This window comes from Protopterus annectens, chromosome 8.part0 (assembly GCF_019279795.1).
Source record: "Protopterus annectens isolate FY-2018-M chromosome 8.part0, PAN1.0, whole genome shotgun sequence".
Lineage (NCBI taxonomy): Eukaryota > Metazoa > Chordata > Ceratodontiformes > Protopteridae > Protopterus > Protopterus annectens.
In genome coordinates, this window is record NC_056741.1 from 731,861,760 (window position 1) to 731,889,390 (window position 27,631).

Below are 27,631 nucleotides of genomic sequence, written 5' to 3' on the forward strand. Positions count from 1 at the left end.
AATTTTTGGGTAAATTTCAGAAACTAGCTAATAAGTGCACTGCCTAGATGCCAGCAAAAAATAAATTCAAGGACCTGAAAGAAAATCAATCCCAAACGGTGAGGAAAAACATTGACAGGAAGAATTTTGCAGTTGTCCAGCAAAAAGCAGTGCAAGCTCCAGCTTTAGTGTAAGACGTGACTTCCAGTAACCTATAGGAAAAAATAAGTCAAATGTACTCAGATTAAAATAAACAAAACACTAAAAGTGTATATCAACTCAAATAACAAAAGGCTGGAAAATGAAATAAGTTATAAATAGATATTCAGATGAGGGATAAAACTGAAAAAATCAGAGGTTGAAATAAAGAAAAGGCTGGCTGAAAATGAGTGTGCCCAAGAAGAGAGGTTTCAAAAATAACAGAATTAGATAGAGCACATGGGGAAAACCTGAGATTTTCTGCTGTACCAGAGGAAACTAGAAGGAACATATTGTATTAATTTTATGAAACCACAAATAAGTAACTGGACTGGTATTCCACAGCAGGGGTTTTGTGTGCATGCTCCAAACTTGATGAGAAAGCAACTTAGACTTTTAATAGTAAATATGCAATCCTATCAGCAGGAGGAGTTGATTCGGACAAAACTGTGGCAAAAGGACAAAGTACTAAAAGAGAGACAGTGAAGTCTTTGTGGTAAATGATTACTCACTGTACACCAGGCAGAAATGGAGTAAATTTATTCCACTATTCAGGGAATGTCAAGAAGCAGGTATGAGATTCAAGCTGCTGTACCCGGCTATTTTCAGAATATTCTTTTCTGTAGGTCAAAATCATTTTTGATGCAGAAAATGCTAAGGAGGAAATACAAAAGTTTGTTCAATAAAAAGTGAGCTGTGAAACAGAAGGGGATTCTGTTTCCTGCTCTTCTGGTAATAAAGATCACAGATAGACTGTGCCAGTGAAACCTTTTCTAATGTTTCAACAGAAAATTCCTAATAGAAAAAAGCACAAGAGTTGACTAGAAGAGTAGAGAGTATACTGGAAATGAAGGATAGATTGGACATAAGAGATGGGAGATAAACAGGAATAATACCAGAAACTCAAAAACTGACAAATAAATGTGGGATTAAAAAGTATTAATTATATTTGTGAAACATGATAGAGCAAGAAAACCTGGAAATATTAGACTTTTCCAATTCTGTTAAACTTGTAGGTGGACTCTAAAGCATACGCTCTTCATGTTACTAATGTTTGGAAGAACTCTTAGGAGTGGGAAAGAGGAGAGAGAAAGCTAAATACAAGTAAAACAAAAATTTGCTCTTATTAGTATTTCTATAATGCACAATGTAATCTGCATGCTATAAAGTAAAGTTCAGTTACTTTCAAGTGTAATGGGGATACTAAAGTAAACAGGTGCCCCTGTTTTTTTCCTCCTCCTTTCTTCTTGTTCAGTTTTAAGAAATGCAGACATTGCAAAGTGAAAAAGAATGTATAAAGTCTGGTCAAAAGAGCATGATGCAAGAAAAAGAATGATGTTTTTTTCTCATTCTTGCATAGTGGAATGACTGGATTAAGGCCCTAGGCTTGATCGAATAACAAGTTTTAAGAGAAAGCAAATAAATAAAAAAGAATATTTAATATAATACAAAGTTTTCCTCTAGCAAATAAATGAATGATTGTAGAAGCAACTCTATATCTGGTTCTCATGTTTCCATGGAGACAATCTAATAAAGACAAATAAAAACAGAGTACTTCTTTCAATAGCTTTCTTTTAAAGGCCATGAGAAAACATTTTCTGAAAGCATTCAAGTGTTTTCCCAATCTGGTAGAGCAATAAAGATAAGACAAAACCAGTCAGCACTTAGCAGTAGCACAGGCTGTACCATGGATCTCATCATAGATGACCTTCCTTTTAGGTTAACCCAAGTTTGTGAGTGTGGATGTCAGTTTGGGACAATTGTTCCTATTATGGGGGTAAATTTCAATATTTGAAGATATACATAGTTGTGTGTGTGTTAGTATTAAGTTAATAGGTTTTACGGGTATATTGCGGGTGTGATTAATTGGTTTGTTTTACAGCTTTCAATAATACAAAAAATGTTGTAAGATGTGACAAGGGGCTCAAATGGATATGACAAGAAAAAACTGTATAAAAGCTCAACCTCCCAAACATTAGTGTATGCATGTAACACAAAAGCTGGAACTAGACACTTAAAAAAGCTGTTGCACATAAAAGGTGGGAATACTAACTTTTTAACATAATGACAAACTCTGTACTATCTTTAAATGTAAATGGTCTCAGAGATATATACAAAAAAGAAACAGTAGTAAACTATACTAAAAAATGTACAGTTCAAATAGCTATGCTACAGGAGACACATTTGGAAAGAACCGAACATGTGAATTTGATAAAGAAAGGTTTTCAGGATGGTTATTCAGTAGAATACCAGGGACAAAGGAAAAGAGGAACACTTATATTAACTGCAATATGAGCTTCAATACTGACAGAAGAGGATAAAAAAAGATAACACTGGCAGACTTGTAGTACTAAAAGGCGGGTCTACATTACTACAACGAACGCTTAAATGTTCGAATCTGTAAAGGTCGACCTTTACAGATCGTACACCTAAACGTTCAAAACAGTAAAAAAAGTAAATAAAAAAATACGTAGAAAGGGTTTAAGCAGGGTGGAAGCCCCCCTGCACCTCCCACACTCCCCGCTATTTAAATATGCCAACTCCAAGATCACACTTCAGTGAACTACAGTGCGGAAATGGGAAATTTCCCATTCCCTACACTGTAGCTCGATCTTGGAGTTGGTATATTAAAGTGTGGGGGGTGCAGTGGGGCTTCCCCCCCTGCTTAAACCCTTTAGTTTTCTTTTTTTGTGTTGTGTATTTTTTTTTTTAATTTTTGTAAAAATTCGACCGCTTAACTGTTCGATCTCTAAAGGTTTGTGAGTCAGGGTTAGGGCGCGGGTGAGTGTGTGATAGTGACAGACTTTAGGGTTAGGGCGGGGTATGTGACTTAGGGTTAGGACGCGGGTGAGATGAGCATGTGATAGTGACGGACCTTAGGGTAGTGGATAGATAGTACTGTATGTACAGTTTAATGTAGGGTTAGATGTAGGATTTTAAGTGCATGTGTGTGGATTGCAGTTTTTCTGGTGTGCTTGTGTTGTGTGTGTGTGTGTGTGTGTGTTTCTCAGAACAGTGATTTTTTTCCCAGGGAAATAATTCGCTGTTCTGAGCCTTCTATGTTTTTGGAGTACATGGTTAGCAGTTTGAGGTTGTGGTATTCAATGTTGAGCTGTTCTGATGAACTGACATAGACCCCTTAGGAATCCTACAACAAGGAAGACAACAAGAGATCCTGTAGAGGTACTAGAAATATTTTAGAAATGTTATGAAAGTCTGCATAAAGCAGAGAAATAAGGAAATAAGGAAAAGGTACAGAAGGAAATGTTTATGGAAGAATTAAATATGCTAAGGTCAGAGGTAGATGAGGCTCAGTTACTAACAGGACAGGAGGAGATGAGATAAAAATGGTGACGTATAACCACAGTAATGTCCCCAGGAATAGATGGTATTCCTGTGAAAGATTGGAAGCTAGGAGGGAAAATACTGATAAAGACCTGGAAGGTTTTGTTTAAAAGTATTTTTTAGAGGAGGAGAAGCACCAACATCCTGGAAGAAACCAGTGGTGGCTGTAATACTTAAAGAGGGTAAAGACCCATAATATCCAGCTTCTTACAGGCCCATTTCAAGGCTAAACCATGATTATAAAGTGTTCAATATCTATAATGGCTAAAATAATGGCAAAAGTGATACCAAAATTTATAGATATGGATCAATGTGGTTTTGTGGAGGGGAGGCAAACATATGACAACATTAACAGAACCTTAGTGATCCAGAGGGAAGCAGAATGTAAACAAATACTACTGTTGTTGGTGGATCTTGATATAGAGAAAGCATCTGACATGGTGAACTGGGAATTTATGAGAGGGCAATGGAAGCATATGCATTCTCTGACAAAATTATAAGGTTGATTAGGAGGATACACTAGGAATCACAGGTAAAAATTAAAGTGGGTGGGTTCCTATCTGATAATTTCTGTTTGAGCAGAGGAATAGGCTGAGGTGTCCTCCTTTCTGTCTGTTACTTGCATTATATTTAGAACCACTGGCAAAGAAAATATGAAACTCAGAAATTCAAAGATATAATTGGTATGGTAGTCAAGAAAGGCTTGCTTTATTTGTAGATATTATTTTATACCTGATAAAACCAGAAAGGGACATTTCAGTGCTGTGGAACATTTTGAGGCAGCTTTAAATCTTTTCAGGATACAAAATGAATGAAGCTAAAACAAAGGGAATAGCTTTAAATTATGTACCGACAAAGAAATTGGTTTAGCAATATAAATATTTATGGGGACGTGATAAAATTAGTATGAATTAAAAAGGATTTTGATGTGGTAGCCAAGTATATGTGGGGAAGAAACTTTGGGAGAGTGGCCTAATGGTTAAGGTGTTTGCCTTATAAACACAAGCTGCAGGGTTTGAGTCTTACAAGGGATAATTGGCTAGGCTCACAAGAGCAGCTAGCCTAGTACTAATCTATGAACCTATGCATACAAAACATACAAAAATTGAGAAAATGGAAGTCCTATTACATGGCTATGGATAGCAAGATATACAGTTAAAATGTTTTTAGTCCTTTAGTTTTATACACATAAAACCGGTACCGGTCAGGTACATTTTTATCAACCAGAGAAGTTGTGGATAGCAATTAATAAAGAGCTGAAGGATTTTATCTGGGACGGGAAGAAGGCAAGAGTCAAGTGAAATAAGCGGATTCTTCCATGAAACAAAGTGATTTGGGATTAACCCAATCTGCAGGGGTATTTCAGAGGTACACAGTTAAGGCTCCTATACATAGCACAAATAGAAACCTGTAATTCAAAGTGGAAAGTGATGATGGTGGAAGAGGGGGGAGCTCAAGAAAAAAGGAGAGACTGGGATTTTGGATGTAGATTCTTAAGGAGAAGAACAATAACCATACAGAGTATTATATTCTTAAAGTAGCAGAAAGTATTCTAAGAACTAAGCCAAAACAGGAATAGAGAAAGGATGACTGCAATTGGGGATACAGACAATAGGCAAGAGGAGGCTGGAATTAAATAGAGAAAACTGGCAAAAGAACCAAATTATTAGGTACAAGAAATTAGAGAGGGAAAGGTAACAGAATGGGAAGAGGTCATGAATTTATTTGAATTTCAGGCTACAGATCGCCTTCCCTATCAAGGATTAATATCAGAGTATAATCACAGAGTAAGGAATAGGGGGATCCTAAGTGAAAGACCAACACTGGTAGAAATTTTGGTAGAACATAGCACAGAAGCTGCTGTTAAAAAAGAAATAATTAGTAAGGCATATAAGATATTCCATGATAACTACAAGAACCAATCAGAGGAGGTTAGAAAGGATTGGGAAGAGAGACTGGATAAGCAATTCACAAAGATACAATGGAGGGATATATGTATATCTCCCAAATATGCAACAAAGTCTAGAATATTTAGGATCTCTGCTTAGAAGTGTTTACATATGTATTTTTATACCTCAAGTAGACTCCAAAGAAGGTGCTTGGGAACATATTTTCTGGGAGTGTAATGATTTGTCAGACTTTAAAAATTCCCTGCAGACTACAATGTCAGAGTTACTGGGTGAGTAAATTGGTGTAAGCAAGGAAATTATTTTTCTGATCTATGATATAGAATGAGACTTGCCTAGACATAGTAAGGCCTTGCTGAGTCTAACTATGGTGGTGGCCAAAAAGCTATTACTAGAAAACAAAAACAAAGTTTAAACCAACTGTACTAGAAAGAAATGAATACAGTAACAGAGACAAAACAACTGGAAATGAGATCTTCAGAAAGGGGCAGGAGCAAATTAGAAAAAAAATGGGAATTGTGGGAAGAATACATCCAGAGGAGGAATGAGGTTTAAAAGAATGCAGGATTTAAATTAGCTATGTAATGTTTGACTGTGACTGGACAGATTATAAGTGATGTACAATGTTTGCAACTAAAATTATGTCAATATGGTTTGTTTTCATTTATATACGTGTATGACTACTTATGTTGTAAGTGATAAGTTAATAAAATGCTTCTTGGTTAAAAAAAAAGATACACGCAGTGAAAATGTTTCAGTCGTTTTCGTTTTATATACAGGTCCGGCTTATTTTAATCAACCAGAGAAGAATGTAGACAATAAAGAGTTGAAGGACTTTATCTGGGAGGGGAAGATGGCAAAGGTCAAGTGGGACAGGATGACTTTTCAATAGAGCAAGGTGGTTTAGAATTACCTGATTTGAAGGGATATTTTAGAGCTACATACTTAAAGCTCTCAAATGTAACAGAGAAAGTTATAATTCAAAGTGGAAAGGGATAATGATGCAATGGGGGAATATAAGGAGAGAGTGGGATTCTGGATGCAGATCTTTAAGGAAAATAACAACAGCCATTCAAAATATTACATTCATAAACTAGTAGAAAGTATTTTAAGAACTAAGCCAACATGAGAATGGAGAAAGGAGATTTCGATGATAGGGATGACTGTAATTAGAAATACAGAGAATAGGCAAGATGTGGCTGAAATTTACTGCAGAAAACTGGCAAAAGAACCAAGATATTGGGAGCATACAACTATAGAAGAAAAGGCAACAGAATAGGAAGAGGCCAAGAAGACATATGGACTGCAGGCTAGAGATTGCCTTCCCTATCAGGGATTGATATCCAAGTGTTGGCAAAGAGAAAGGAATAGAGGAATCTTTAGAGAAAGTTCTGCTCTGGTAGCGTTGTTAGTTGACTATAGAACAGATGCTGCTGTTAAAAAAATTATAATTTGTAAGGCATGCAAAATATTGCATAATATGTATAGGAATCAATCAGAGGAGGTTAGAATAGATTGGGAAAAAAGATTGGATAAGTAATTTAAAAGGAAACAATGGGAGGACATATGTATGGCTCCCAAGTATGCAACAAAGTCTGGAAGACTTAGGATTTTCTCTTGGAAGTGTTTACATACGTATTTTTACAGCCCAAGAAGACTCCAAATAATTTTTCCTCAGGTAGATGGTGTGATGAAGGAGGAGTTAATTGGACACACATGTTTTGGAAGTGTAATGAGTTGGTAGACTTCAAAACTTCCCTACAGAGTACTCTGTCAGAAAAACTGGGTGAGCACATGGGTGTAACTAAGGAAATTCGTTTTTGAGCTGGGATACAAGATCAGAATTGCCTATACATACTAAGACCTAGATCAGCTTAATTCTTTTGGCTGCCAAAAAAAAAAAAAAATTACTAGAAAATGGAACCCATTCAGAAAAAAAGATAGGAAGAAATTACATAGAAAAAAAAGAAGTTATGTACTCACCATAACGTTCTGTTTGTAGTCCATCTCGCCCTTCATTCTTACATGTGGGTTCGGAGCCGATCCTTGGCTCCGACTCGGCCAATTACAAAGCTTGAAGTTTCTATGTTGGCTCATGGCAAGGTCGGTATCCAATAATGCAGCGGTATCAATCCTCAGATCTTGTTTGCTGATAACATAACCGAAATCGTTATAACTGTCCCCTCAGGTAAAGGGGAAACAATTGTGACAGGTCGCCAACATAAGGAAAGAGTAAAATTTCCTACCAGGTCCTCTAGGACTATATGGAGGAGGGTAGGTTGGTGGGTTCGTAAGAATGAAGGGCGAGATGGACTACAAACATAGAATGTTATGGTGAGTACATAACTTCTCTATGTTATGTAGTGCAATCTCGCCTTCATTCTTACATGTGTGACAGTGGCTCTAGCACCTTTTTCTCGGGTGGCTCACTGGAATACACTCTTGAGCACTGTGGAACTAAATGAAACTCTGTCCCTGGAGGCCAAGTCAACTTTGTAAGGAGTAATAAAAGTATGTGGGCTTGCCCAAGTTGCTGCTGTACAAATACTGTCCACTGAAATCCTGGCTTGAAAGGCAGTGGATGTTGCTACAGATCTGGTTGAATGACCTCTAACTTTGAAGGGGAGTTCCTTGTTATTGGAAGAGTATATAAAAGTTATGCAATTAGAAAGCCAATTAGATAATGTGATTTTAGAGATTGGCATACCCTTTCTTGCTTCCGAAAAGGATATGAATAACTGGTCTGACTTCCTTTACTCTCTAGTTCTGTGGAGGTACAACCTCAGTTGCTTATGCACATCAAGTTGGTGAAGTCTGTATTCTGCCTTGTTGGTATGAGGAAAAAATACTGTAAGTTCAATAGTTTGGTTAATATTGGATTGAGAGCAAATCTTAGGGACAAAGGAAGGGGTTAGTTCGAAGAGAAATCCTGTCTTTATGGAAGATCAAATAAGGAGGCTTGACTGAAAGCAATTGAAGCTCTGAAACTCTTCTAGCTGAGGTTATGGCTACCAGTAGGATTGTTTTCCAAGAGAGGAATTTTAAATTGCAAGTGGATGAAGGTTCAAAGGGTGGTGAGGTTAAGTGCGAAATGGCAAAATTTAAATCCGAAGGAGGGACAGGTTCTTTAAATGGAGGTCTCAGTAATGAAGTACCTTTCAAAAAGGCTTTACACAGTCTGTGTGCCATCAAGTTAGGTGTTTGCTGTCCTAAGTGGAAATTAGAGATAACTGCTAGCTGAATTTTAATTGTGGCAGCAGCTGAGTCTTGTTGGAAGAGTTCTGAAAGAAAGTCTAAAACTGACGAAATTGGGGCAGTGAAGCGATGTTTCTGGTCTGCACCTAAAAAGAATCTTTTCCATTTACTAGCATATAGTTTTCTGGTAGAAAGCTTATGAGAAGATAGCAATGTATGTTTTACTGCTGGAGTGAAATCCTGAAGCCTAAGGTTGGAAGTGGAGCAGCTAAGCTGTCAAGTTGAGGGTGTGGAGAGATGAATGGAACGTTCCCGACATGTGTCAGCAGATCTGGAACTGGGTTCAGAATCCATGGATCCTGCAGTAAATGAGGCCCGAGAAAAGGGAATCAAATCTGACAAGGCCAGTATGGAGCAATGAAAATCACCTTGCTTACCAAGGATTTTGCTTTCTGAATGACTTTTGATATTGAGGGGAAATGGGGGAAAAGCATACAGAAGTCCCGAGGGCCAATTGTGAACAAGTGCGTCTCTTGGTGTCTCCCCCGGAGGGGAGATCAGGGCAAAGTAGCTGCTGCATTTGGCGTTCATAGGGGTGGCAAAACGATCGCACCAAGGCTAATCCCATTTGTGGAAAATCTCTTCCGCTACGTTCTGATTCAGAGACCACTCGTGAGGCATCAAAATTGCCCTGCTGAGCTTATCGGCTATCATAGGTAGATACTAGGCTAGTGGCCCTAGGGCCTATATAAGCCTAGCCAAATGGTACCCTGGCTTTTGCCACCCAAGAAAATTATTTTCCTGTGCCCCTGTCAAGCAGAGCCACAGACGTGATCCCTGGGGTGAATTTCCTATCTCCCATCCAATCATCAAGATTTTTCTTGAAGAGTGCTAATGAGGAGGTTTGTTTGATATAGATAGGTAGTTTGTTCCAGAGTATGGGAAGTCTCTGAGACAGGAATCTATCCCTACAGCATATTCTGTTTATTGTAGTGACAAGGTTTAGGTCCCTAGAGCGTGTAGCTCTGAGGGATTGGGATTTCTTTACGTGGAGCATGTCCAACAGCTCTGGGTTTGACATAGCTTTGTATGTTAGGCAGAGATTGCCTCTGAGTAGGCGATATGTGATGGAGTAAAGCTGCAGTTTTTTGAGACGGTCTGCATAGGGCATCTGTTTGAGGCCAGTAATCCTCTTTGTGAGGTATTTCTGTGGCCTTTCCAGTTGTTGTAGATGTCTTGTGAGATGCATGCCAAAAGGGGCTTTGTACTCTATAATGGGTCTAATGAGTGATGAGTAAAGGGGAACAATTACCTCTTTTTTTCCTGGATGAGAAACCTTTTGTGATGAGGTGTGCCACGTAGAAGGATTTCCTGACTACTGTGGCGATGTGATTATCAAAGGAGAGACTACTGTCCACCTGTGTCCCAAGGTCTCTTATCAGACTTTCTGTGTTAAGTAGACCACCACCTATGTGGTAGTTCATGGGTACAGAGTTTTTACCAAAAGGGATGACAATGCACTTTTTGGCATTGAGCTTGAGGCCATGGCTTTGACACCAGGCATCTGTCTCAGTGAGGCCCTTCTGTAGGATGTCCACATCATTAGGAGATTTGATTATGGCTCCTAGTTTGCAGTCATCTGCGAACTTTGTTAGCCAAATACCTTCTGTGTTAGCCTGTACTTCAGAGAAGTAGATACCAAACAGGAGAGGACCTAGGACTGAACCCTGTGGTACTCCACTTGTCACTGGTCTGAAGTTGGATTTAGAGTCTTCTACTTTCACAGTGTGGGTTCGGTCAGTGAGCCAGTTGGCAGCCCATCTTGTGACATAGGGATTTATACCTAGTTTAGTGAGTTTGTCTATAATTCCAGAGTGGGAGATGGTGTCGAACATCTTGGCGAGATCTAAATAGGCTGTGTGTACCACCCTACCCTCATCTACCGCTTTGGTGACCACTTTAAAGAAGTCTATCAGGTTTAGGAGACATGATCTGCCTTTTCCAAACTCGAACTGGGTAGGATCCAGAGTTTGGAGATTACCAATGTGATTGTTTATAAGTTCCATGACAATACGCTCCATAGCCTTGCAGACCAGGTTCAACAGGCTAATGGGGTGGTAGTTCCCGGGGTCCGTGGTGGCTCCCCCCTTGTGGAGTAGGATAACCGTTGCTGTGTGCCATTCAGTGGGCACAAAGCCTGAGGTGAGGCTATGATTGAACATGGTACTTCAGTGGGTTGCCAGTTTGTTCTGTAGTTCATGTAGAACGCAGCCTGGGATGTTGTCAGGTCCCATGGTTGCTGTGTTCTTGGCTTTGGAAAGTGTTTTTTTTACCAGTGCAGCCGTGATTACAGGTACTTTGCATTCTTCCGGTATAGAGATGGGCCCTTTAGGGGATGAGAGAGAGGTAAAGTTAGCACTGAACCTATCTGCCAGGATGTTGGCAATATCAGTTGGTTCTGTATATTTAGTGCCATTGTGCTGTAACTCAGAGCAGATCTGAGTGTTGCCATTGAGATTCTTGACATAGCTATAGAATGCTTTGTGGTTGTCTTTAGAATCAGTGGCGATTTTGTTTTCGTAACTAGCTTTGGAGGATTTTATGAGGGATCTCAGCTTCTTACTGAGGCTGACCATGGAGTTCCTCCAATCATGGGATTTTACTCTTTTTTGCAACAGTTTCTTTCTTCTGTTGTAGAGTTTGTTTATAGCAGGGGACCACCGGATTGGCTTCCTTTTTTTGGAGGATAGCATCTTGGTTCTGATAAGGATTGCACGATCCATGCACTCATGTAAGTGCTTATAAAGTGCAATTGTATAGGATTCAGCAGTCGTATCTCTATTGTCCGTCAGCATGGGTGTCGTGAAGTTTGCCACTTCTGTCTTAAGAAGCGTGAAGCTGGCTTTGGAGAAATGTTTTATGGTGGTTTCCCTAATGGGGGGTGGGGCTGGGATGTGGATTTCTAGGGTGATTTGTTTGTGGTCAGAACTGACCAACGAGGAATTGACCTCTGGTGTGGAACACCAGTTGCCCATGTTGGTAATGACCAGGTCTAGGATATTGCTGCCCCTGGTGGGGGTGAGGATAAGTTGATCCAAGTCATTGGAATTTATGAATTCCAGAAAACATTGAGCACAACAGTTGGTACACGAGTAGTTTTCCCAGTTAATGGTGGGGTAGTTGAAATTGCCCATTATTAGGGTTTTAGTTTGTACCATAATATTTTCCAGTGTATCAAGAAATGAGGAGTGGGAATCCTGGGGCATGGTGGGGGATCTGTAGCAAGCTACAATTTGCACTGCGGTTTTGCCCAGAGTTAGTTGCACTTGGATAATCTCAGATGCATTATGCTGAGCAACTAGCCTGGAGGTGTGGATATCCTTAATGAATATGGACACGCCTCCGCCTTTAGTGCTTCGGTCCAAGTTAGGTGGCCGAAAGGTGTGGTATGAATTACAGCCTGGTAATGCAGGGGTGCTCTCTGGAGCCTTGAACCAGGTCTCTGTAACTGCACAGATGTCGATGTTCTCCATTTTAAGGAGTGCCTCGAGTGAGTGCATTTTGAGGTTTAGACTTCTAGCATTGAATAGCATTACCCTCAGATTTTGCTTGCTTGTACCTGTTACGGTGGTGAATTTGTCATTTGAATCTTGCCTAAAAAAGGCACTATAGGGGTAGCAAGAGCCTTAGCCAGTATCCAGAAACCCAAGGGCGACAGGTGCAGGCCATCTCTGGCAAAGCATCATGGTTTGTCGTTCATGTCACCCCAGGCAGACAGGTACTGGATCCCCTTAGAATGACACCAGAAGCTTAGCCAATTGTTGAAGTCAATCATTTTGTCCTTGTACTGTGGTATCATTGTGGGTGATGGCAGGATGCTACTCAGGGCTAGGGTCATACCTGCCTGGGCTACAAGATCAGAAAGCTCCTCCATGTCTCTTTTCATGTAGTCCAGGTAGGTACGTCTCAGGTCATTCACACCAACATGGACAATGACAGAGTCATATTTGTACTTGCTGTGGAGTGACCTGAGTGCATGCGTTATGTGGCAGATCCTGGCACCTGACAGGCAGCTGACAGTGACTTTCTCCTTGTTTAGCCTGGTGAGTGGAACATCAGTGTGCCTGACTGTAGAGTCACCTATGACTAGAGTGTTATGTACGTTGTTATGCCTTATGGGCTGTGGTTGAGTGGCACACTGAGTTTGTGGGCTATGTGTCATTTGGGTTGTGTTGGGGGGTGGAGGTTGCTTGCGTTTCTGCTTTGGAGGTCCCTGTTGCTTGGGTAGATTTTTTTGAGAGCCTCCATGAATGTAGGTGTGTGTTTTGTGTTTCTATGTATGTGTTTTGGTGGTGTAGGTTTTGAGGGACTATGTGATGAGTGTGGCGTGGTGCAAGTGTTTACCTTCTCCTCTTGACTGTCTAGTCCAGTCTTGGGTGAAGAGAGCTTTGCTTCCAGTTTGGTTATATAAGTGCATCTCTCACAGGTTGTAGTGTTGGGTGGTAGGAGGAGAGGATTGTCTTTGTACATGAGGCAATTGCTGCATTGCCCAAGATGCCCAGATTCATCAGATAGACAGGAGAAAACACTGGGAGCTGACCCTTAGACATACCTGGATAGGTGCTTCTTTATTAAGTACTAAAAACTGTTTTCCTCTAGACAAGTGAGGAATGTTGATTAATTTGTAGCTTATTTAATGCTTACAATGAATTCTGAACAAGTGCTGAGCTCAAAGAAACAGATTTGAGTTCTGAAACTAGAAAACTGGCTAGTTCTAAGAAACAAAATTAAGTTAGAAGGCTTCCCTCCAACACAGAAAGGCGTGGGGGCTCAGAAGTTTACAAACAGTCCTGGATACAGCAAATCTGTATCTGGACAAGACAACTTATAGGAAAGGCAGGAAACAAGCTTAGAATTTTTTTTTGTAAAGTGGAAAGGGGAATAGGTAGAATGAGGTAATGACACTAGACTGGGAGGAGTGTCCCAGATCAAATTTACAGTAGGGGTGGGCAACTGCAAAGCCACCAAGTATAAAAACAAGATACCAAGAGGGAGGGAGGAGGGTGGGAAACAAAAATCAGAACAAACAAACCCAACCAGATGCTTAACAATTGTAGAAAATTCTACTTAATACCTGACACACAGTGAGTAAAATAAAAGTGCTATAAATAGCTCAGAAATAAGCAAAAAAAACAGGATACTTAATGTTATATACCTCAGATTTGTTAGCTCAGAGCCTTTCCTCCGACTTCCTCCGATTAGCTCAGTGTGAAATGGCAGAAAAAGTCACAAGTTAACTTCTTAAGTAACAAAGCTGAAACCTGAAACAACTTTAAAAAAAGCTTGAAAGAACCAATGAGGTGCTTATTTCCAAGGTGTAGTCCAGGCAACCCCAGTCAGCCAATGACCACAAACAATTCACTCTCACTGAAATGCCATAATTGCCTTGGCTACGCTATGATGACCTGGGACATGTGCTCAAACACACAGCCTCTACTAACAAACAACTAGGCCCAAAGCACAAACCTGAGTATGGACAATGCTACAATACCAACACAATGGACTTTCCCGGGATGTGCATTGCGACTAGAAAGCGTTGGGAAGATATTGCCCACTGCCAAACCCTCAGAGCCTCTCAACAAAGTAGGTATGATCTGGTTCCTCCTTGTTTGTTTATATACCATACCACTGACATATTTTCTGACTGGATTGCAATCGTCCCTAGACGGAGAGAGTTGTGGAGTGCTTGCAACACCAGAAGCACTGCTCTCATCTCTAGAACACTGATGCGCAAATGGGCCTCGTGTTCCTGCCATATGCCTTGGACTGTCTTTCCCAGGTAATGCCCCCTCCCCACCCTATCTGGGAAGCATCCGTGGTCACATGTTGAAGTGAAACAAATGGTCTCCCAATGGTTAAGTCGTTGGACTGAATCCACCAACAAAGATCCTTCTTGCAAGTTTCTGTTATTATGATTGGATGAGACAGATTAAGTTCCTGAAGCCACCACTGGGAGAAGAGTAACCACTGTAGGATTCTCATATGCATCCTGGCTAATGGAACAAGGGTTATGGTTGAGGCCATTGTTACCAGTAGTTTGGGCACCATCTTTGCTTTGACCTTGTGTTTGGAAGAAGGAGCAATATTTGTTGTCTGAGATTAGCAATTCTGTCGGCGGGGAGGCGTGCCATCATTGAAATGGTGTCTATTTGTGCACCTATAAAAGTAACATGCTATCAGGGCAACAAGGCAGATTTTTGCAAGTTTACTGTAATGCCTAGCTGAACACAACGTTGTAGAGTCATGTCTCTGGCCTGTTGAAGTAGATGCTTGGTGGTGGCAGTCAGAAGCCAGTCGTCCAGGTATGGAAACACTCGGAATCCAAGACATCTTAAGTGAGCCGCTACTACTGCCATACATTTAGTCAACACTCTGGGGGCTGTAGTGAGACCAAAGGGCAGAGCATGAAACTGATAGTGACTGGCTCCCAGCTGGAAGCGTAAGTGACTCCTCGATGCTCTGTCCATGTTTATGTGGTAGTACGCATCTTGGAGGTCTATCGAGCACATCCAATTGTCTTTCCCTAAAAGAGGGAGTATAGACTGCAGTGTCACCATTTGGAACTTGGACTTCTTTACTGACTTGTTTAGTTTGCCGAGATCCAATATGGGCCTCCAGTCTCCTGTTTTTCTTTAGCACTAAAAAGAATCTCAAGTAAGTTCCAAATCCTATCTGGTCTGCGGGGACAGATTGGATGACTCTTTTGTTTAGCAACTTTTGAATCTCTACAGTTGGTTGATCCCTGTGTGATTGGGTGGAACATCCGAGATTTTACTGGTCCAAGGAGGGGGGGGGGGGGAGAATGGTATGGAGTATCCTCTGGATATTATGTTTTGTACCCACTTGTCTTTTGTGATACTGTGCCAGGCTTCTAGGTACAAAGATAAACATCCCCCGACTGGCTCCAGAGTAGCACAGTTGGGCCTCTTTTCAGGAGCACTGATAAGGATGTCCGCAAAAGGAATCACGGTCTCCGTGGTTCTGTGGACCCCCTCTGCCTCTATGATGGCATCTACCATTATTTCCTCCCCCTCTGCCCCTGGGGAAGGAATCACTTCGTGTGTCTGGGAAAAATCTCTGGGATTTCTTGAACCACATCATCTTGCCTTTCTGCCCTTTAGGATAAGGTCTTGAAGGAATGGAAAAATGTACTCCGGCGGCGGAGAGAGCTCTCCCTTCCTGCTCGCATCTGGTGAGTGTATCCTTAACTTTTGGTCCAAACAGTGAGGAACCATCAAAAAGGGCATTTGTGAAGGTAGATTTAAAGGGTTCCATGAAGTTACACAAGCGCATCCAGGAGTGCCTCCTCAGGGAAATTCCTGAACCCGCTGCCCTACTCGCTCCATCTGCTGCATATGATATCAGCCAAATAGAGGAGTTCACAATGGAGTTTAAGGTGGATAACGGAGTAGTAACCTTTTCTGGTACCCCCCCCCCCCCCAGTTGAAGTACTTTGTAAAGCATCTCCTAGTTCCTTCAGCAGATCTCTCTGAAGCCTTGTAAAATGGGTAAGATAATTCAGCGATCTAAGGGTAAAAGCCGCTGGAGAAAAAACATGCTTCCCATATCTGTCCATCGTTCGTGACTCCTTATTTGGCGGATGGACAGATGAGGATGTCTCTGCAAGCTCCTTCTTGGTGGCTGCTGCCACCATCATAGCATCTACTGCCACACCTTTTGTCAAGAAATCCTTTTCCTTGGGGACTGAGAGAAATTTGTTTGGCCTCCTAGGGACTGGTTCCATGGTGTCAGGGGATTCCCATGCCTTTCGACTGACCAAGTCCATAAGCTCGTCAAAAGGCGGAGACACCCAAGAGGCTGAAGGTCGAGATCTGAAAGTCTTCAGGTACACCAACTCCTCATCAGAAGGGGTGATGGTAGGCCAGCTGCCTCTCTGCTTTAGGATCTCAAGGATATCTATAAAGGAGATATCATCAGAGGATGACCATAGGGACCCTTCTGACTCCTCGAGGTCAGTGTCAGAAGTTACAGACTCATCAGGGGAGTCTACATGCTTCCTCTTGCATATTTTCTTCCGATGAGGCTCCTCAGAAGGGTATTCTGGGGGGGTCTTGGAAGAATGAGGACCACCTAAATGGTGCGCCTGAGGCTGTGAATCTACTGTCCTGTGTATAGGGTGGTGCCAAGACAGAAGCCAGTGCTTTTGGGGGAAGAACATCAACAACCTTGCATAGAGCTGTAGATTTGTCCAGCTCACTTATCAGCTCAAAGGCCGACCCACCCCCGGCTCCAAGGACACCACCAGTTTTGAAGAAGCAGAGGTAGCCCCCAGTTCCAAGGAGATCAGTTCCGACACCGATGTAGAAGCCGAGCTCAGGCGAGCCAAAGCACCAAGAGGTAGACTCAAAACCAAAGAGGCTCAGATCTGAGAATCCCCCTCTGGGCCGACTGGTGAACTTCAGCTCCTAGACACTATGGAGAGCACAAAGAGTGTCGGAGCTGAAATTGGTTCCAAAAAAGCCACTCAGGGTGCCGGAGCCAAAGGTTCTACTGCAAGCGGTACTACATATTCTGGCTCCAATAGATCGGAATGGCTCGGAGGAACAGTAGCGGTTGACAAGGACTTGGGCAGCTCCGAGGCCAGTTGGGCAGGAACCGAGAGCAAATTTGCCAGCCCCGGCACCTTCAAGAGTCTGCGCACCATCCTCTCCACATCTTCATTCGATAGGAGAGGACCTGGAAGAAAGGGTTGGAGAGCGAGATCTCTGAAAAATAGGCAATCTCAATGTAGGGGAGACCAGTGGGATATCTGTCGACTGGCTCCGAGCTACAGAATCTTTTTTCGGCTTCAAAGTACTTGGGGCTGATACAGGCATATCAATCATAATAACCTCAATCAGTTTCGAAGGCAGTGGAGCCAATGAGGTGAGAGCCTTGGCGATTTTTGAGATTTTTTCAGGGAGGTTCAGATTTCTCAGAGGACACTGGAGATGACCTTCTTACAGTCTTTTCTTTCCTGCTAGAAGGAGACCGTGTAGATTGTGAGGAGGAAGAACTACCCAAATCTTCTTCAAAGGATGGTTTGAGGAGACCTTTCAATGTCAACTTGTTTTTCCTTTCTTGAAAGACTCTCGAACTAAAGGAATGACAGAAAGTACAAGTCTCCTGCAAGTGAATGGCCCCCAAACAGTATACACATACACTATGCCCGTCCGTTACGGACATTTTCTGCAGGCATTTTTGGCAATTTTTAAAACCCAAAGGTTCATGGTCCTTTTCTTTAGATTCTTTAGACATAACTGCTGAAAAAAAAAAAAAACAACACTAAGGAACAAGGAAGAATTAGTCAAGTCCTCTAACTAAAACAGAGCTTAACTATTGGGGTAAAGAACAAGCACACCACAGGAAAACCAAAGAGAGGACTAGGTCCTCTAACTTAAACAGGCCTAGCCCTGTAGAATGGAAAGGAAATACCACTGAAGGAGAAAAGCAATAAAGCAATAATAAGAACGGACTAGGTCCTCTAAATTTAATGCATCTAGCCCTTGAACACACCACTTCACTAAGATACCTAGCCTAAGGAAAGACAACACACAAGGCAATAGGTTAAATAGCAACACAACAGACTAAATAACAGCAAGTCCTGTAATTCAAACTCACACTATAAAACTAGAAACGAGCCAACAAGGACTCAACAGCAAATACTAAATATAGATAAACTAACTACCACTACGGGATACCAACAACAGGCTTGCGGAAAAACGATGGCCAAACAGTTGACAAATCAGCGGCAACAATTTAGAATAAACTAATGTCTAACTAATAGTCTTCTTCTTCTTTCGGCTGCTCCTATTAGGGGTCGCCACAGCAGATCAACTGTTTCCATTTCTTCCTGTCCTCTGCATCTTGCTCTGTCACATCCACCACCTGCATGTCCTCTCTCACCACATCCATAAACCTTATGTTAGGCCTCCCTCTTTTCCTGTTACCTGGCAGCTTCATCCTTAGCATCTTTTTCCCAATATGCTCTGCATCCCTCCTCAGCACATGTCCAAACCAACGTAATCTTGCCTCTCTGGCTTTGTCTCCAAACCTTCCAACCTGGGCTGACCCTGTAACATACTTATTCCTAATCCTGTCCATCCTCGTCACACCCAGTGCAAATCTTAACATCTTCAACTCTGCCACGTCAAGCTCTAACTCCTGCCATTTTGTCAGTGCCACTGTCTCCAACTCATATAACATAGCTGGTCTCACTACCCTCTTAGAGTACCAGTAAGAGTGAAAGGGAAGGTCTAAGTCACAAATCACTCCTGACACTCTTCTCCACCCACTCCATCCTGCCTGTACTCTCTTCCACACTCACCATTACTCTGAACTGTTGATCCCAAGTACTTAAACTCATCCACCTTCACCACCTCTACTCCCTGCATCCTCACCATTCCTCTATCCTCCCTCTCATTCACACACTGCTGACCTTCATTCCTCTTCTCTCTAGAGCATATCTCCACCTCTCCAGGGTCTCCTCCAACTGTTCCCTAGTATCACTACAGATCACAATGTCATCTGCAAACATTATAGTCCACGGGGTCTCCTGTCTGATCTCGTCTGTCAACCTGTCCATCACCATTGCAAATAAGAAATAATGTCTAACAGTAATGCTACCTATATTTTAAATAACAATGTTCTATCTAATAACTAATTACTAAGAGAAAAAACAGTCTGCAAATATGAAAAAAATGCAGAAAAGATTTAAACTTAGCCATGGCCAAGAAGAGCACTTCTGAACTCGTAAAGCGGCAAACGAGATCTGAGAATTGATACCACTGCATTATGGGATACCTACCTTATCACGAGCCAACTTAGAGACTTCCAGCTTTGTATTGGCCGAATCGGAGCCGATGTTCAGCTCCGAACCCACATGTAAGAATAAAGGCGAGACTAGATTACAATAACATTAGAAACTGGGGGGACAGTACTTGCAGAATAATGTTTTGGAGGAGGATTGAGATTTAAGGGAAGGCAGGAATTTATCAATTTATGTAATGTTGGATTGATGAGTTACACAGAAAAAAAAGTGATGTATAATGTTTGTAATTAGGAATACATTGTTTTTTTCTATATAAATGTATGCAAGCCTATATATTAAGTGATAATTCAATAAAGATGTTAAAAAAAGATTTTAAACTGAGGGCCCCATCTGCCTAAGTTGGTGGCAATTCAGGTGGATGCAAAACATCCCAAGTCACTTTCCAAAAATTGTAGAAGTGGTTTTATTCAAGTATAGAGTTATAAAACACTAAATATTAATAAAACAATGAAAATTATCACTTTTTACACCTCATTTCATATAACTAAAAAATCTTTTTCCCTCTACTCAGTGTGCAATTCTTCTCTACACTGAGACATATTAATAAACAATGAGATAAAAACACGCACATTATATTAAATCTCTCTTTTCCCTACATGATCATACATTTACCATAGCAAACCATAAAATGTTAGTATTACAAAGTTTGTGACTCTGTAATATTTCTGTAATTCAGTTCTTAAAATCTTTCATCTGTAAGAACTGCTGAACACAATTTCACTCACTAATCTGTAGTAATATTACAGCTCTTATGAAGAGAAGTCCTTTCTTTCAAACTTGTGCTGCTCATCTCTCCATTTACAAAGCTTTCTAGGAGACAACTAACAAAATCATGCATACTTCAGTTTTATTCTTCCTAAGTTTTAAAGTCCTAATAACATTCTTATCTAAACTTGTCTACTCTTCCACAGCAAATAAAAAAAAACTTTCATAATGCTATAACACTATTACTTTACATTAGTAGAAACAAAATCAATATATAAAGTTACCAATGCCTAACTTGTTTTCTCATTTCATACACTATTCTTAGACAACCAATGGAATGATTAATTGATAATTATCTTTTCGTGTTAGGATACAGTCCCTAACCATACAAACTTTTTTTTAAATAATTCTAATATGCTTTATCCTTGTTCTTCCTGTTTACTAATAAACAGCATAAATGGAATGATGCATGATGTACTACTGACTGCACTAAGGATAAGAAGCAGGTCAGGAACTCTGCTGAGTAAGAATGCACTAAATAAGCAAAGTTCTCTCAGTATCAAATGTCTGCTGCTGCTGAGGATCACAGCCTGATGGCTATAAGTAGCAATTCTAATGTTGCTGCTGAGGCTAAGGCTAAGGCTAATGCTGAGGACACCAGGAGAAAAGATTGGTGTGATTCCTCAAAAGTTTCCTATAAGGCTGTTGAGAACAGTTGAAGAAAGGTTGGTGCTGATTCCGCAAAAAAACTTCCTATAAACTTGTTGGGAAGGAAGACAAATTTCCTAAGAGTAGGGAAGTCTTGTACTACCATAATCAGTCTTTAATCTTTGAAACAGATGTCAATCCCAAACAGATGGAATAGTGTGAAAAATTCTTTCATGTGTCTTTTGATTTAAGATCACTGAAGCTGGTTAATCACAGTCATACAAATCAGCCTAAGACATACCACAACCACTGCTCTGCTTACAGTGCCCATGAATCCAGAAATACAATGTATCATGTGTAAAAGGTCCTGTCAAAACCTGGTGCTTCAAAAATTAGTTTTCTTTGTTTTTCCTTTCTCAATCCAAATTGCCATTTAACTCGATCAAGAACCTGGTCCAGCAGTGAGTACTAGCAGAATAGGTGAAACAGTTAAAAGCTTTTAAGAAGAATACTGAAAAGGAGGAGCAGCCTTAGGTGAACTGGTGCCCTAGGCAAAAGGGCTCCAAAGCGCCCCCCACCACACCACCCGGTGCCCCAATCCTGGTCTACTTACCCCAAATAAATACTGGAAAAGCACCCCTACTTGAGCAGCGCCCTAGGTGGCCGCCTAGTTGGCCTATGCCCAAGGCCGGCTATGGGTAAACAGCATCTATTTATAGCCTTAGGTGAACTGGTGCCCTAGGCAAAAGGGCTCCAAAGCGCCCCCCCCACCACACCACCCGGTGCCCCAATCCTGGTCTACTAACACCAAATAAATACTGGAAAAGTGCCCCTACTAGAGCAGCGCCCTAGGCAGCCGCCTAGTTGGCCTACGCCCAAGGCCGGCTATGGGTAAACAGCATCTATTTATAGCTTTGAATTTTCTATATGCGGATGGATAGCCAGATACTAGGGTTCTGCCACCTTTTCTTAGGAGGCAGATTTAAAATAATATTGTCTGATTTATGGTTTTCTGCAAGTCCAAGCTGGATTCTGTAGAACAGTATACTGTTCGTCTTCCTATGACATGGGCAACAGTATCAGGAGATTACAAGATGCTTTCACTAGATCTTGGATAGTGCCCACACTAAATGGGATACCTCCAACAGGGTTGGTCTGGGAGCAGAACAAACTTTGAAAACTTCTCTAAGGAAAAGAGGAAGGGAAAGTGGGAGGATCATCAGGTTACAGTCAATGGAGCATAACACTTCTCTGTATGTCATGCTTAATTTTAAGGGATGCTTTATTTTAGCATGTTTAATTATGAACTGTATAAATGAACTGGTCTTTCCTTTCTTAGACCTTTTTCAGCCATGGCCAGGGCCACACAGGCAAGGGTAAACACAGCTTTTATATGGGCAATTTAGTGTAATCAGCCAGTGTGCTTTTGGAAAGCAGGAGATACCCATGCAAATATAGGGAGAACACTGAAAACTTCAAGCAGAGAGTGACAAAGTCAGGATTCAACCCCACACACAGAAGCTATGAGGCTGAGATCTAATCATTGAGCCACCATGGTGGCTATTAAGGCAAAAGAATAATGTGACAAAGTGGAAGACAAAGAAGCTTATTGGTGATTTTATAAGTTGCTTCTTCAAGCAGACCAAAAAATATGATGTCTGAGATTTTCAGCAACATTTTAATTTGGAAGACAAGCTATGACAGATTGGCTGAACCACAGGCCATGTTAATTATATTTTAACAGGTGTCAAGAGTCTGTAAAGATCACTGATGGTGCTGGCAGTTTTAAAGAAGTTTCCCAGAGCAGACATGAGGTGCTTAGTTAGGCTCACCGAGACGGCACTGGTCACGAAGATGGAAGGAAGGAAGGAGGACCTGTGTAACTGATGTCTGAGCACTTTTCATACAGAAAGGCTGATGAAAGAGCTGGAGATGCTGACTGAGCCTCCACAACAATTATGTTAGCCTATCATAAGCTGACAGTCTGACTCATGAAAAGTTGGGCAGTCATAAGCAAGCAGCCCCAGTATAGTAAAAGACTGGCAGGGAGGACATGAACAAGTGAAATATGATGGTGACTTCAGCTCATGTTGGCTGCAAATAGACAGTTGTATGGCAAAATAACATTTTTGGAGTTTCTATCTGATCAACATTTTAGTTTTTTGATTGTATTAGGCAGTATTAGAGATGTTGGAAAGCAGAATGGTATTGGTAACAAATGGAATCAATTAGACAGTTGTTTATGTACATTACTGTTGGCAGAAACTTAAGAGTTAAGTTATAAACAAAGTCAATTTGAAAATAACATCCTGAGCTGATAATATAACATATACTATGCAACAAACCCAGCTCCATGGCTCAGACAGATACAGATCTGACGTTTGTCCCAGTTGCCATAAGTTCATCTTGTGGCCTATGCACTTTAGAAGTTAGCATGGAAAGTTGGAAATGAATGACAGTTCCTGGCTTGTCTATCTCTGTGGGAGAAGTTAGTTCATTAAAACTCTCATGACTGTGGCCACAAATAAGTCTGCTGCACAAATGGACAGCAGTATGAGTGAATGTGCACACACATGCACATGCCCTATGAGTTAAAGGCTTCATGGAATTCAAAGCCATGGCAATGGTTGTGGTATGTAGGCATGAAAATAAATAATCCCACCACAGCATGTGAAGGTACCGCTCTTGCTTTTGAAGGGAACAAATAGGCTGGCAGGATTTTGCCAATAAGTGAGAGAATGGGGTCTACAGGCCCACTGAGAAGGAGGCATGACAGTCAATGTAGGGTTCGGGATTCACACACACACACACACACACACACACACACACACACACACACACACACACACACACACACACACACACACACACACAAAATGACAGAAGCATGTGGCATGTTAATAATGAAATCTCAAGATATCAGCCTTAGAGAATTTCCTTTGTGCTGTGTTACAGTGACTAATGAATTAAAGCAAACAAAGGATTTTTTTTGGGGGGGGGGGGCAATGCCCTCACATTGTAAAATAAAAGGATTACCAATTTGATAGTTTTAATATCAACAGTACCCTAAGTACTGCAATGATGCAATAATGTAATCAGCCAGACTTTTACAATACTTCTGTCTTCAGGCACCCCAACTTCTTAACCTAACTCTGCAATCATTTGCTCTCCCCAATCCAGTGAGATTCTCTAGCATTAAATCTCAGTTTTCTTTAATTAGATGGAATTCAGACACAATGCTGACCTTTTGCCTCTCTAACAGTGAAACTACGAACAGTTGTGTTATAAAAAGGAATGTGTTTGTTCAGGGGCCCAGAGAAGTAAATATTGTGGGGAAAAATTTCCAGGGAATTGTTATGGCTAGGCTTGCATAGGCATTAGGGCCGATAGCCTAGTACGAACCTATGAACTGTTAAATATTTGGTGTTACTTTACTGCACGCTGATGAGTATGTATACAATAAACATCTTATATCAACAACTACAGCACTCAAGTGAAAAGATTACCATTTGATTCTAAGTTTGTCTCTGTCATGAAGCAAGACCAGTAATGAAATGAAGCAGCTTACCTTTTGGGTTGTCTCGTGTGTCAAATTCAAACAGCTTAGTTGGATTGTCAGGGAATGTGTACACATAAATTCTGTTCCGCAGTACAATGATAATTCTGAAATTTAAACAAAATACAAGCACACTGTTATCGGCACCAAATGAAAATTTATTTTTTGCTTTTAGCTAATTCAATACAATTGAACTGATTTCACCTTTGAAATGTTGTTGATAAACAATTCTGATGCACTCTGACAGCACATGGTTTAGAAATGTTTATTTCCTTACTATTGGTAAGGGGGCACTTGTCAAGAAGCTGCCTGTATTATTTTTGTTTTCTGCTGCCAATTATACAAGAACATTCCAAAATATTTATATTGTCTTTTCAGTGCCATCTCAGTGTTTGTTTGTGTCTTTAGGCTTCTCCCGGTTAGGGGTCGCCACAGTGGAACTCCGGTCCGCTAATGATTGGCAGTAGATTTTTACGTACTGGCTTGCCGGGCCTAACGCACAACCTTCAATGAAGGAATGCCCATTCACGCATGTCACCACACAGAAGACGCTCTAATTGAGAATCGAACGAGCAACGTCTAACTGTGAGGCGACAACGATACCGCAGCACCACCACCGCAGCTCATTATTGAGATGTACTGCGGTGGTGGTGCTACGACAACGATACCGCAGCACCACCACCGCAGTACATCTCAATAATGAGCTGAAATTAGAACTCTTCTTACTGTATGCTATTCGTCCAGAGATAAATCATTAGGGGGGCAAATTTGTTAAATGCTGTGACATTTTTTTTTTAATTTTCTTTAGAAAACAATGACTTGTTCTTTATTCAAGTATGGCTGAAAGCCTTCAGACCACATCCAAAAACAGGGCATTTAAAATCTATATGTGAATAAAATCCTATATTAACTCCAACAAAGAATATGATAAACCACATTATTCACTTAAAATAAGGGCACATGCACTGTGAAATTTTAGTATGCAAACTGTGTTTCAATTTGTCTGTTGAAATAAAAAGTGAATGCCTGGAAAACATCAGGACTGGCAAGCTGAAAAAGAAACTCAGCTGAAGAAGGCTTTAGTACCTTAAAGGGTCCATGGAATAGGAAATGTGGGGAATGAAAGAAATTAAAACTCCAGCTCTGCAGTGATATATCCATGACTATGAAGATAATTTGAAGTCTCTGAAGGACAAACAGCATACCACAGAAAAGACTGTTGAAATCAAATAGTGGCAAACAGGAAGGCTGTAACACCTGCAAGACAGGAATTAAGCTCAGGCACGTGAGATGTGTGGTCAGCTTCCTGTCAGACAGGATCAACTGCATGCCAAGAATGGTTATAACAGAAAATGCCTTCATGAAAGTGGTGCTGAAGAACTGTACCAACAACTATCTGTTCTCTAGCAAAAAAAAGTTTTGCCTCCATAGTATTAGCAATATCACCTCTATAAAGGAAAACTGGGAAATGCTGACATAAAGATTTTTAAAGACTGATAATAGTTTCCATGAAGGAGATGAAACTAGCAACTTCTGAGATGGCAACTCTGGTCAGGTCCTTTGTGGCTACAAATAAAGATCAGTCAGTTACCTACACTGTATGCAGGAATGAAGCTCTCTCTATGACCAAGTCAGGAACAATTAGGGACCTGAAGAAGCAAGTCAATCCTTGGGGGGGGGGGGGTTGGCTGTACATAAAGACATAAAAACACAACATACGGATCAAGATGTATGCTTGTGAGTTACTTGGCAAACCACTGTAGCTAGATTTCAGCACAACTGTGGAAGTTCACATGTGATACTGGGTTAGCAATGCAAGTTCCTGCATCAGTGGCATGCAAATCAGGTCACTGAATGGAGGGGAGTGCCTAACCATGTCTGGGTGATAGACTCTCCACCAGTCAGCTCTCATTCTTGATATCAGCAGAGTGGTTGTAAGACTGCAGAGTAAAGATGCTATGTCAAGAATTGAGGACAAAAATTATGAAATAAAAAATGGTAAATGGTCAGTCAACTAAGAAAGAGAAAAAGTACAGTTTTGTACCTACCATAAATGTAGATGTTCGAGTGTACACCCTGCTGCAGTCATCACACTTGGGTTATCCTGTCGTCAGGCGGTCCCTCAGTCGGACGGAATTCCAAAGTCTTGGTCCGGCGTTGGTTGCTGTCGCTTCTTCCCTGACGTCAGTGCGCCAGGGGTATATATAATGCATCCAATGCCATTTTCTTCAGTTTTTCTTGCCCCAGATGTCAGGTGCCCCCAAAAAGGTGGTCAGTAATTAGTACCAATTTAAGAAATTGTAGCACAAACACAAAATCCCTCCAAGCTATAAGCAAATACATCAGGAAGGTATTGTAGAGATTTAGCCAGTTAGATCAGAGGGGATGGAGGGAGGGTATAACCTGGACTGCAGCAGGGTGTACACTCGAACATCTACATTTATGGTAGGTACAAAACTGTACTATGTTCATCACGTTACCCTGCTGCAGTCATCACACTTGGGTAGAATCCCAAAGCTAAGGATGGGTGGAGGAGTCATAGAGGGTTAGAGGAGGCTAGAAGGCCCTGCAGAACTGCAGTGGCGAAGCCAGCTCTAGTCTTAGAGTAAAGTGGTAAGTGATAGTGTTTGGTAAAGGTGTGTACTGAACTCCAAGTTGCAGCTTCCAAAATCTCCTTGGTTGGAACCCTCCTGAGGAAGGCTGTAGATGTAAATGTTGCCCTGGTAGAGTGGGGCCTAATGGTAGCAGGAACAGGTTTTCCATGATGGGTATAGCAAAAACGAATGCAATGTCCTATCCATTTGGAAATGGTTTGTTTTGATATAGCCTTCCCTTGTGAAGCTGTAGAATAGGATACAAAGAGCTGGTCAGATTTTCTGAAAACCTTAGTTTTATCCAAGTAGTAACGAAGTTGCCTGTGAATGCCCAAGGAATGCAGGAGTCCTTCTCCTTTGTTCTGTGGATTTGGGAAGAAGGTGGGTAAGTGGATGGTTTGATTTAAAGCCACACTGGAAACCACCTTAGGCATGAAGGAAGGATTAGTTCGTAGAGAAACTCTGTCTTGATTGAAAATGAGGAAAGGTTCCACTGCCATTAGTGCCTGCAGCTCTGAGACTCTTCTGGCTGAAGTTATTGCTAGCAGCAGGGCAGTCTTCCATGATATAAACTGTAGATCTGCAGAGAAAGCTGGTTCAAAGGGAGGCAGCG

General features: G+C 41.2%; 1 protein-coding gene across 3 annotated transcripts in view; it reads right to left on the reverse strand.

The window, feature by feature from the left end:
- Positions 1-27,631, reverse strand: part of WDR45 (WD repeat domain 45) — a 956,899-nt gene that overhangs the window by 612,703 nt on the left and 316,565 nt on the right. For all 3 annotated transcript variants that reach the window (XM_044080189.1, XM_044080188.1, XM_044080187.1), the window contains exon 6: positions 24,437-24,531. In XM_044080189.1, the coding sequence (XP_043936124.1) occupies positions 24,437-24,531 (95 nt within the window). The remainder of the gene's footprint in view (positions 1-24,436; positions 24,532-27,631) is intronic.